Here is a 13,446-nt window from a genome sequence, read left to right as displayed (position 1 = left end):
CCATTGTCGATGTGGAAAAGGCCTGTGGAAACAAACAGGATGAGTTCCTAACTTTCTATACATAGAAAACAATGAAAATTAAATACACAGTGCAGCCAGACTAAGACATAGTAAGCCTGCTGGAAGAGGAATAAAACCTTATTAAACCGCTTATGCTTCTGGTTTAGTCCTGTGAGGGATTATGTCTGGATCTACATACAAGTAAATGCTGTATATCACATACTGTCAACAACTATTCAAGCAGAGAGGAAGAGATGCTGTCTTAATTCCTCCAGTTATAACAACAATCAAAAGAGATGAACCAGCAAATGAGAAGAAAAAGGGAAGAGGTACTGCAAGTCATTTGCATACAGAAAGCAACAGTCCTTACAGGGTGGTAAGCACAGCTGAAGCAGCACAGCAACAGCAGTTTCTTAGCTCAACAGAAAATGCTAATGTACACAAGGCCCACTGCATTGTAGACAATGCAGAAAGCAAGAAAAAATGAGGTTGTGCATATGATTCTATCTACTTAAGCTGTAGCAATGCCAGATAAAATGCTCAGAAGATTTTGCATGATTTAAAACTGATACTTTATAATAAGTCTCATAATTACCGTCACTGATGTGTCAATATTTATTAGAATTTCCACAATCTGAATAGCACTATTAACAAAATCAGAGCAGAAGGAAGCTGCTGTTGTGTGTGTGGGGGCGAAGGGGACAGGGAGAAAGGCGAGGCGTTTGGTTGGTTTGGTTTGCTGGAGAGGGAGGGTGGGAAAGCACCACACAGAAATTCATGCAGAAGTTCTGGAGATGAACTATTCTGTTGGATATTCTTTTTAATTCATGAGGAATATTTGCATCTATCAACTCTTACCATACAAAAATCAACTTAGTATAATCTATAGTGGCAACATTTAAAAAAGAGAAAAGCTAATTCTGGACGTGTGTTTCTTTTCCAAAGCTTTGAAAAGAAAATTGAACTCTAACTTTGATACTCTGAAGCATGATCTTTAGCTAAAGAATGTTAATATATTAAGAAAAGCGAAATGATACAGCTTAACATCCTCCTGTGCAAACCATTAACATGGACGGTAAGAGGCCCAACAAGTATTCAAAGCATGTTTTCAAGCATCTTTTATCTTTTTTTTTTTAAATGCATTCAAGTTTCTTAAGATCTAAATAAATTTATTTTTAAAAGCAGTATCAAATGCTAAAACTCCACAAATGAAAACATCTAAGAATGGGAATTTATCTTCAAAACAGAAAATTATTATCCTGCAACTCAGTTTCATGTTTTCCCTTTTATATTTATGCACCATTGCATGTAAATATACTACTCAGCTGATAGTTGCAACAAAAACGCTTCAGAACAACATGAGAGCTCACATCGTAAAATTCAAGTGCTTTGGAGGTGATTACTGATGGCATATGAAAAAGAATCAATGTGTAAACACTTTGCAATGCAAAGGAAATAGAAATACAGTACTTACCACTGTGTTACTTCCTTCTCCCTGCTGCTTCTTCCCTGAGCTTTCAAAGCCAACATTCTGTTTAAAACAAAGGTAGGAAAATTTTAGTCACACCTATGCATACTAGATAAGAACAAATTGATAGCTCATTGCATTGAGTATTTATTTTGCTTTCAGCATTGTTTGCTTTAAAAAAAAAAAGTACCTGTGCAAATTTTAATTCAGAGACTACTATAGCATCACTGCAGTAGTTCAGAACCTACTGTAGTACTACTACACTTTGAAAGATTTTCCAAAAATGGTAAAAATACATACAAACTTTTAGGGGGATACTGTTTTGTTTAATAGCAGAGAACATCACTGTCTTTCTTCCTACTTTAATTTTGACTTCATAGCATTGTTTATAAAGCTGTTTCATTTCTACTTCACATTTAATTGCTGTATTTAATGTCTCTAATACTAGATATTTCTTGCACACAATTCTCAAGAAAGTTAAGAAAAAAATACATCAGAAATCAATGGAACATAACAAGTCCATGCTTCTCCCACAGTACTAATGTTATGATTTTTTTTTATTTTTAATTTTTATTTATTTATTTTTTTACAAAGTTCCCAAGTAAGGCATAGCAGGTAACTAATACTACCTTCTCTGAGGTAGAACAATTGTAAAGAAACAAAAACATCCAGCCCATTCTAAACTGTTGGCTGGACCTATGCAAAGTGTAATCTTGGCCTACAAAAAAAGACAGAAGTAGAATGTGTCTTCACAGGGATTACGTATCTGTATGGATAGATGCATCTTCTAACTGAATATAAAATCATGTACAACAGCTAAGGAGCTGAGTCATGGCAGAATACAATCTGTTGAACTCATAGTACCTAGAAGAAAGTAAAACTGTGGGGAGCAAAGGTACTAGCTTCATTCAAAGGATTTACCCATAAATGTAATTATAGTTTATTTAATTCCAATAAAAAGCATAATCAGCCCATCATAAAAGGTATCACAAATGTGTCCCCAAAAATCCTGACAAGGGAAGTAAAATCAAAATTGTTCAAGGAGAAATGAAAGCTGCTTTGTTTGGAGTAAGAAGCGAACAGCAGCACCATTACAGAATGATTAATTTGTTAGGAAGCCAGGATCAACACAACAGGATTGTGCTGTGATCAGCTTTCACATGTTATTGGCCCCATTCTTCACTCAACAGTCACTGGTGCCATTTAGTACATTCATACCAAAGGCGTTCCAATACTGGATAATCTATTCATTTATTGTCCATAGAATGATGAGGGTATGCAAATGAGGGATAAAAGCAATATAGGTAAAATACTAAAGCCTCAAGCCTATCGAGTTTCCTGATGAAAAAAAAAAGGATCTATTTAGCCAGCATCAGAAATATATAACAGCAGCACTCAATTAAAAAGATGAAGAAAGACAGTAAGGATCAAAACAGATTCAGAAATCTAGGATGCCTATGTCTAAATGATGCATCTGCATGATTCTCTCCCTTTTCAGTAGGAGCATAGAACCATGAGAAGATACTTAATTTGTATAAAACCTATTTCAAGGCACTATACACCTATATATACTATATATATACACCTATATATATATACACACTATACATATATATATATACACTATATATATACACTATATATATACACACACTATATATACACTATATGTGTATATATATATATATATATACACACACACTATGCAAGCTTCCAAATGGTAGAAATGCAGGTTTGTGATAGCTCTGCTAAGATAAACAGAATAAATCCAAAGAAAACCATAATGCAAGGCTGGATCTGACAATAGGACTGTCAGGTGACTATGCCACTGAAAACAAAAAGGTAGAAAGTCAAGGCATGGTAGGCAGAGCATTCAAATTAGAAAAACAAAAGAAATAGCTCTGCAACAATCACAAAAACAATAAACAAAAGGGATTGCTCTTGCATCATTTCCTGACACCTGTTAGGTTGCCACAGTTGAAATGCCTAGGAGAATAAATTCCAGTAGTAGGGAGCCATAGCAAACCATGAAATGCCTGCAGGCTTTAAAACCAAGCACAAGGAACTGATCAGATTCCAATTCCCCAGAGAAGGTAACACAGGAATTGATATGTGTACACATGCTGTAAAGATTAAGGAACTATATACAGAACAAAACACAGCAGTTACAGAATTAAAAAAGAAACAGTGAGCTCACCATAACTGACATTACTTTAGCAGCACTTAAAACTGACACTAAATCAGATAAATTTAAGTCCACATCAGAAGAGAATACTTTAACTACTCAGCCAAGAGCATAGCGTGACTACAGTTTAAGTGCTGGTGATTCTCAATAGCAGGAATACTCTAGGCTTCCATGCAGTCACACTGACAGGTCCAGTTCACTGAAAAGCACAAGAAACTCCCAGTAAAAGAGACCAAGGTATTCTGACGAACCCAGGGTAACCATGCACAATGATCTCAAATAGCACAGAATGTCACTTTTCTACTTATCTGAAGTAACAGGTGCTTTAGATGACTTGTAACAAATGAAAATACCTGATAAAAATACAAAGAAAACGTTATTTAAACCCCCTAGAGCACATGGTATCATCCACAGCATATTGATCCTCGGTATTCTGCCAGGCTCCTTGGACAAAGAAGGCACTAAGAGTCCTAGCACTGTGCTTTCCCTAAGCACTGGGAGAGAACTTGGGAACACTACTATGTATTCATTGTTTTCCTGCCCTTCCTTATGTAAAACCCAACCACCCTACCTCTGTTAGAATGCTTGCTAGATGGACTGCTGGTGTGCTGCAGTGCAGTCGTTCTCACCACCACATTGCATCCTGTTCACATCCGTACCTCAGTTCCAGCTTGTCACAGGTTTTAGACCAGTGAGGTCTGCAGTTGTCTCAACACACTTCTTTGTTACTGCAGTTTTCACACAAATACATTTCACCTCCAATTCTCTGAATTGCTTACTGGAAGACTTCAAAGAGCTATTGATGGACCCAGGACACTGGTGGAAAATTTGCATATAGAAGATGAGGAAATAGGGTTATACTTTAGAGTTAGCTGAATGATAAGAAATAATTCCCAAGCAGTTTTTCCTTTCTCCAACTTGTTGAGGGGAGAAGAAATGGGAGAGGAGGGAGCCACAACATTCATGCCCTTCATCTAAGATAGGGCTGAAAAGAAGCACTTTGAAAACTGCTTTTTTTCAGAGACATTTCAGGCTGCTTTCAGCCTATGGTAATCATCATCTTCCATTTAACACAATGCAAACAGTAAAAATAGAATTATTTATTTCAATATTTCCAGGAAGAGCATTGCAGAGGTAGGATTATCTATGCTCATCCTTTAAACATCCATTCATGTTCAATGACAAAGACAGTATGTTTAGCTAAAAAGACTTCAGATTTAGCAAGATTATCCATAGCACAGACAATCTAAGCAGAAATGAATCCTACACTGCAACGCCAAAATCCTTCTTTTAAAACAGGAACAATTTTAGGGCAATGAGATTAGTTACTGTTTTCTTTTGAACAAGGGAAATGAGAGAAATTCCAAAGGAGACTAGGGAAGTGCAACTCCATGCACAGCTAATATCACTGTTCCCAATGAAGTAGGTTTCGCCTGCACAAAGATACCAATTATCATGTAATAGGGGAAAAAAAAAAGTCCGGAAAATTCCATGCTAAGCTTCCATATACCCATCACCATATATCCATCAATAAGCTCAGAGGAAAAAAAAACATTTCCAGATCCTTTCAAAGACTCAACTGTATTACAATCAGAAGTACCACAGAAGGGTAAGCTCTGATGATTTATGGACTGCGCTGGATCAGTTTGAAACCAACAAATAATTTTCAGCAAGTATTGGGAGAGTATATTATTTCACATATGGCAATAATAACAGGATTTTACCGTCAGCGGTTACTGGCAAAATTCTAACTCAGTCATAGCCTTCTAGACTGGTTCAAAATTTGTGACTTAATAGTGAGCTAGATTTGAAAAAGCGATATCATATGGTTAGTTGAGGGAATATAAGATAAACGTGCCTAGAAAAATATTTATGTCTACAAAGTGTACCCTTTGAAATCAAACAGATATTTCACACTTACAGTAGGTAGATGTTTGATAATTTCAGATTTCTATACTTGAGGAAAGGGAAGGGCAGACCAGGGAGACGCAAAGTGTTCAGAGACAATTCTCAAAAAAAGTCTATCTTGTTTTTCCTGAAAGCAAGTGGTGGTGTTACTGTCTCTCACACTGCTTCTCATTACTTCATTGTTTGAACCAAAGCCACACATTTAAAGCAAAGCAAAGAAACTACCTTGCTGTGTGGGTTCTCTTACTGACAAAAACCTGACAAACTCCAAGAGCTGCACTATCTTTTACATTGCCTTAAGTGGCAAGAGAATGACCTGAGGACTTGTATCCCCTAGTACTAGTGTCACAGAGGTTGACAGCCAGAATCCTTCAATACAGGGAAGTGTTGACGGTGCATTTTCAGCAAGTACACAAAGACTCACATTTGCCTCCAGATTGCCCCAAAATAACCTGTATTTGGCAATACCATTAGCATTCTGCAGGGGACATACCTCAGGAAGTGTTCTGCCAATGGGTGTGTGTGTGTTTATCAGCAGCAATGGGAAGGAACTGTCACAGGTCCATGACTGGCCAAATTGCCGTATGAGTTGCATTTTAATACTAGAGTTTGTTTTGCCCAGACATCTACAGTTTTGTAAGGCATATTTTTAACTATCTTAAAACTGAATGAAATGCCAAACACTCAGCATAATGAAACCTCCTCTATTATTTACAATACCAGAACAGCACTTTTGGAAAAGACAGCTATGGAAACACATTCATACCTGCAAGCACACAAACAAATTATCTGATTTGTCTTCTTGTTCATTGTTTTCTCTTAGGAAGCTTGTCAGCAAAGAAGAGCTCCCCAGACTGATTTCCAAGACATAAATGAAATCTAGAAATTTGACCTTAGCTTAAACAACAAAAAAAACTCCACTACTTTTATATTATCCATCTTACTTCTGTGGACATAGATGCAAAAACCCTCACTGTACAAGTTACCTGATGATATGTGAATTTTGCAGCAAAATAAAGATACTTAAGATTTAGAGAGATTGTCAGGGGTTCAAAATCCCCCTTTATAGTGCAATTAGTGACAAAATAACCAGTGTAGTTGAGTTTAATCTCAGCTGTGAAAAACTGCTATAATGCACATGCACCAGATAGGAAGAGGCTCTCAACTCTTAGAACTACAAGGAATCTTCATACATCTAGATACCTGTTTCTCACAGCTTAAGTCTCACAGACATGCTCTGAAAAGTTCCTAAAGAACTATCTTCATTAGGCATGAACAATCATATATACAACACCAACAGAAGGCCAATCTGTTGCAGATAGGTATTCTTTACTCCCCCAGGCAGTTTAAATTGACAAATAACAGAGGCTGGAAGGGCTCTCTCCAGGTCATGCAGTTCAGCCCTCTAAGAGTAAACACATCAGGGCCAATTTCAACATTAGACGTAGAGTCAAAGTCAAAAGTCACTTCTGAGCTAAGGTCCATATTAATGTGTACAACAGGAAGGTCAGCTGGCTTACCTGGAAACATTTCCAGTGGAAAAAATTAAGATTTAGTGTTGTTTTGTTTTTTACAAACAGGGGAGACATATGCTTCCTTGCCTCTGTTTTAGCAAAATTATCTAGATGACATAGTTCCTATCCAGGAAATCTTTTTCAATTCTTACTAAAGCAGCTAAATAATCATGGATTCAATCCTTTCTGAACTCACAATAGACACCATTTCATCTCTCAGCAATTCCAGCATCCTTTCTTTTGATTAAATAAAAATAAAAGGAATATTTATTTATAGAACTAAGATATATCAATAGACAGAAATGAAATTAGACAAACCACTGTTTAATTGGAAATGGTTACAAGTTTATATTAGATGACCAATAAATTATAACCAAAGAAGAGCCAGTGTTCACGGACTTGTGAATTATTACTTTCTGTAAACTAAAATTTATTTGCAGCAAATCTGAGGAGGATTAATTTTTTTTTATATAATGCTTTACTAATGTTTACTAATTTTGTTACTGCCATGCTGTTGCACTAGCTCAAATAGCAAGAATCAATGGCAGAAAAAAGCAGAATATAAAGACATTATGCTATGAGTTTTATATTCAAAACTTAATTCCAATGATTTTTAGCAAGGTTTTAAACCAAAGCATCTAAACAGAAAACAAACTCGTTTACTGATCTATTTTCACATCCATTTGTTTCTTGTCTCTGCAGTATACAATAATGTTCAGATACTACTATAAAAAAAAACACCAAAAAACACAAAGAAACGCACCGTGCATAACAGAAAGAAAACCACCTACGGCCATCAGTCAAGGTGACCAAATGACCACTTACATTGGCCTCACAGATCATAATTAGGGACCAGCAAACCAGCAGGTCTCTCAACAGCTACAGCTGCATTCCCTCAACCATCAGAACTCTCTACAAAGCCATGTTTCTAAAGTGACATTTGTGTTAGCTCACTGGCTTCAATTAACTTTGCATGCTACATCAAGGTCTTGTTAAGCCTGAGATAGCTGTACTGCTAGTGGTAATACAAATAATCAACCTTGACTCAACATAGGAATTAAAAAGAAAAAGCAGAAAAAAAGAACCTAAAAAAACCCCCACTAAAATAAAACTCCTTGTAGGTTATGATAATTCTTACACCCAAGCTTCAGCTGTTTCAAGTATTGCCACTGCAGCTATAGAACTGCCAATTAGAGGACTGGACATACCTACTTCAGATCAGGAGGCCAATTAGCACCACAAACAATTTGGCAAGAGCATTGGGATAACAAGAGCAGTTGCAAATCTTTGAGAAAACTATTTAGATCTGGTGCCTTCATCCTTAGTGTCTGTGAACTCCTTCCTTTTTACCTTCTCCTCCCCGCCTCCATTTTAAAAAGTTTCTCCATCAGCACATGTATCCTAGACAGACAGTGACAGCTACAGATGGTCAGGGTTTTTGAGGCCTACTTTTGTTAGCCACAGCAAACATGTTCATACCTCCACCTCCTTTCACAGCAGCCCAAGAGAGACTGATGATGACAAAGAAGAAGCAAGCAAAATATTTGGTAAACAAATGACTAAGAGAATAGGAATACTCAAAGAGACTGAATATACTTATTTAACCAGTAGTAAGATTTGTAATTGAAAATGTGAAGCAGTCATCCACCCACAATAAACTACACCAGAATGCATTAGCACTATCTAAACCATTTCATCTAAATTAAATAGGTGATTGACTTGTATGATGCTATTAACATGAACCTCAGTGCTTTTTCCCCACTGCCCTTTATCACACAAACCCTTTTCCCAACTCCATCACACCCACATATTGTTTATAATTTCTAATAGATGCTGAGGTACTTTTGGGAGGGACATACCTAAGTTTATTTGCACAGTACTTAAATATGGCAATATATCTTATACAGAGCATGGGTGTGCGTAAAATGCTAGTGGCACCCAACATCCACACCTCTGTGAGCAAGGAGCAATTGGCTGGATATTGCATCAAGTAGATGCTGACTCACTGACGTACATAACCTGTTAACTACTTCAGGTGAGGAAGACAGAAGTAATCTAGTCAATACAGTGAAGACAAATAGAAACAAGAAAAAATGTGGAATAGGTGAATAAGCACCTCTGGAAAAAAATACTGAGCACTGTATCTAGCTGCATACTGAATTTCCCAACAGCAACTCATGAAACAATCTAGTTCCAGGACAAGCCATCCCAAATGACCAAAAGACTGCCACAGAATGAGCACTATTGTACTAAAATACAGAGCTCTGGAGGTTTGGTTTAGTGTACATTTAAGTGTAGGTTTCCAGCAATCCAGATGAATAACTAATTACTTATACCCCATTAATTAGAACCGTAAAGTACATAGCCCTCAATTTTAAACCTCCTACAACAGACGCACTCCAAACATACTTTGTAAATTAGGCTTACACCTTGCCACTTATACCACTGCTTATGCAGAAAATTGGATCCAAGCGTGGTTTCAGCTTAGTAAAATACAGAAGACTGTGGAGAGATGCAGTAACAGAAACTTACACAAAGAATTCAGACTGCACATTTTATAGACACTGTGAATGCTAGTAGCACATTAAATGCATGAATTTGTCTTGTGCTTGTGTCCCTTTATTGCTAGCCAAGAGATTACAGCTGATGTTAACCAAACACTTTGAGGCTTTATATTTAAATTAGCTTGAGCTAGTGTTACCTGAACACTCTAACATTTTGTATTTACATTTATCAAATTGTGCATAAAATGCACTGGACTAAGTGTTAGAATCAAAATCATCTAGCAGTTTTCTGAAAATAGGTTAGCAAATAGCTGTTAGTAATCTGATGAATTGTTTACTCTCCTATGTGGCATTTCCCATACTTAAGAAACATAATTTTTAACACAGATTTTAAATTAAAATTGTTTAAATAATAGAAAGTATCAGCAGGCGGTTGCTATAATTGTACACTTAATAATAGCTCTCACTCTGCCAGCCAAGTCATTGTTAGGGTATTCCTGAGTTCCTTTTCCTTCCAGGGCACAGGTGAGTGGTGCTATTTGAGCAACACTGAAATCTATTTTCAGATGTCACTTCCCCCAACACACATGTAAAAGCATAACTTTCCAATTAACAATTGTTTTTACAAATATTATACTTCCTCCTGCATTTCTTTTGTTCCTCACTACTTTACTAAATTCAATTACAAGACATCATTGACCAGTCTGATTACATATAAAATTAGCAATCTCAGAACTTGCCTGCAAAACTGCTGAAGATTCATAGCTAGAAGTGACATTAACCACCTCAACATACAAAATGATACAAAAATATTAGGGTGCTTTTGCTTGTTTGGGTAGATTTAAAGAAAAAAAGAACTGTCAGATACTGTTTAAAGCATTAGCTATCAACTACTGGGCACATCAATTCAATATCATAACAATATATCATTAACTCATCTCATGTGCACATTGTGAAGATCAATTCCTGAATGTCAGTGTTCTCAAAGGGAGAAATCAGAACAATACACTTCTATATTCAAAACAGAACCTAGGTAATAGAGCAGGAGCAAAGAAGATTCACAGAAAGATGAATTTTTTAAAAATTTCAATGAAGTATGTAATTAAAACTTTTTAGTAAGTTCTGAACAACTGAACAGGTATCTTCCTGGAAGCTGAAGTTTCCTGCTTGAAGTTATATTAAATTCATAACTAACCTTAACAGCTACTGCTTATGACTAACCATTTACAACATCATACCAAAATATATTTTTAGTCTATTACACTTCACAGAGGCATGTGCCATCTGCCACTGAGTTATGATCTGTTTTTTTTCTGTGACATTATCAAGTTACTCTTGAAAAGATTAATGCTGCTGCTTAATCTCATGGTTTCAGCCAATTTATGGACACTAAACCTTGGCCCATTGTCAGATCTCTCCACTACCCTCCTGAGAATCAACGATGAATAGTGCAGATCATCACTTGTTACCATTTAATTTTGTAATGGGGATTTGTGTCCCTTCGAAGACAATTCACATTCAGGCAAAAACTGTTCTAGAATAAGTGATTTATTTTATGGATAGCATGGAACTATACAATCCCCTTATATTTTTTTCTATACAACAGGATTAAAACCCAGGGCCACAAGCCATTGGAACTAAAAGCCAAACAGTTCATAAAGGTAGGAAAAATTTCTATTATTTTAACTGGGGTAACTGCAGTGTAATTCATTCCCAGCTCTCAAGAAAGTCAGGGAAAATAATATGCTAAATTAAAGCGACTGCAAAACACTCCAATTTTTTTCTGTCCTAAAAAAAGACTGCTCAAATTGAAACTGAAATAACCAGTAGAGAGCTTCTGAATCTGAAAAAACAGGAACAATTGTTGTTTATAACTATAGGTAGAAGATGACATTTTCAGAAAAAGAACAGAATGCAAGATTGCCGTGTCCCCTCTGATAATGAAGTTACAGTGAGAGTTGTTTTCTCCAGTTCCTCGTGGCTTCTTACTAAACTTGATCTAGACCAACGCAGTGTTGTAAGGCTAGCATGCAGAAATTGCTGCTCCTGTGTAGGCTGAAAATGACCACTAGGTTTCTCCTCAATCCTAATCTCTTGTCATTTGCAGAGTCCTCTTGGATGAATGTGACCTTCACATGTTGTTAGAAGTCCAACCAACCCGCAAATACTGAAATGCATTTTGAAGACAATATTCATGCATCTTCCCAAACCCTCTTAAGTGCTGTCCCACTTGGCAGCATGTTCCAGCACTATAAGAAATACATCATTAGATCTGAAAACGAAACATTTTTTTTTTCCTCTCCTCCCCTTAAATTTCACAGCATTTCTTCAGGATTTTCTCCAACAAGTCAATATAGGATCTGGCTAAAATAATTAAAGTCTGTACCTCATGACTTCACGTAAATAAAATAAATCACCGGATTACCTGCAGATTATTGTGCTCTTTTTTTTTTTTTTTTAAGAGAAGAATGGCATTTACTGAACTGCATTAGATGACATTCCTAGGCAATATTCTGTCTAGCAGGAGGACACTGCAACTTAACTGCTCCAAAAGGTTCATTTTCAACATATCAATAATCTATGTCAGCAGCTGAAAATGCAAAACATTTCTTTTTAGTAGGGAAGAAATCTCAGTATTAAAGCACAGTAGTGAGATTAATGGACTAATTCCATTCTAGATACCAGCTTTCATTTTAATGCCATTAAGGGATCAAAACGGAGACAGACTGATAATGTTATGGATAAAGTAATTCAACACATTTATGTTTGTGCTTTAAGGCTGAGTACATAGTCCAGCTTTCCCATAAAACTATTACAGATATAGATTCCCTTTGAGAGGTATTGGAATAAGAAGGAAAATATGTTAAAAAAAAAATGAGGAAAAAAAGTGGTTGGCTTGTTAATATGACTCCTATCAGCAGTCCAAGGTTTCTCAGAGACCTTATACTACTGTACAGGTGATCCTTCTAATCAATGATAAAATCCTTAATAAAGGTGAGAACCCCAAAAGCATAATCTCTTCTGCTTTCTCATCCATACCACTGCTATTTCATGCACTATTCATTTATCCATTCCTCTTACTTTTCTGCTTGTTCCTTTTTTTCCAGTATGTTCTTTCCCATCCTAAGATGCTATCTCATTCCCAGTGCTTTCCATTTCACAGTAATGCTCCAGATGATGAGAACCTCTGGAGAATGCTTACTTAAATTCACTGCGTATAAAACCAGGACTTGATCTCAGCCACCATCACCAACAACTGTTCTTATCACATCCTTTGATTACTTCTGGGAAAATCAGCACTATTCTGCCCACTGCTCCTTGAATTCTGGTAGTCACATTTATTCCACTTCCCATACGTACACAGCAAAACCTTCTCTAATGAATTTTTTCCATTTACTACAAAAAGCATTTCTAGAACACAGTCAAGGCAAGTCCTGAGTACCCCTCTTTCCTTTTTCTCCTTTTCTATTAGAGAGAGAGAGAAGCAGCTTATTTTCACATTCACCTCCCCTATTACTTCATTTACAATCCAGAGGGAAACTTAATGAGTCAATAGACTCGACTTCTCTCACCATGAGTTTTTTAAAAACATCTATAAAATTCATTCATATTACAATACAATTAATTCCTTCATTTTCTTGTCTCTTACCTTCACAAAAATGCTTAAAAATAAAATTCTAACAATTTTCAGGCTGTTGATGAGCAACACTGCTCATCAAGCTAACCAATATTTTCCCTCCACTCTATCACTTGCTCCTCTAACCATCTAGGTCACCTTAACCTGGAGGATGTATTCCACCCAATGCTCATACTGAATCATGATAGGTGATTTCAGTTTGTTTACTGAACCTCCTTTGGGTTACGTCA

The 13,446-nt window shown here is 36.4% G+C and overlaps 1 protein-coding gene across 7 annotated transcripts in view; it reads right to left on the bottom strand.

The window, feature by feature from the left end:
* The window catches only part of ERBIN (erbb2 interacting protein), a 114,080-nt gene that overhangs the window by 69,080 nt on the left and 31,554 nt on the right, over positions 1 to 13,446 (bottom strand). For all 7 annotated transcript variants that reach the window (XM_021379495.1, XM_021379494.1, XM_021379492.1 and 4 more), the window contains one exon: positions 1,475 to 1,531. Coding sequence is in view for 4 of the 7 variants with exons in the window: in XM_021379490.1 (XP_021235165.1) it covers positions 1,475 to 1,531 (57 nt within the window). In the remaining 3 variants the exon portion in view is untranslated. The remainder of the gene's footprint in view (positions 1 to 1,474; positions 1,532 to 13,446) is intronic.

This window comes from Numida meleagris, chromosome Z (genome assembly GCF_002078875.1).
Source record: "Numida meleagris isolate 19003 breed g44 Domestic line chromosome Z, NumMel1.0, whole genome shotgun sequence".
Lineage (NCBI taxonomy): Eukaryota > Metazoa > Chordata > Aves > Galliformes > Numididae > Numida > Numida meleagris.
Note: the sequence above shows the minus strand (reverse complement) of the source record. Positions and strands in the feature narration are given on the sequence as shown.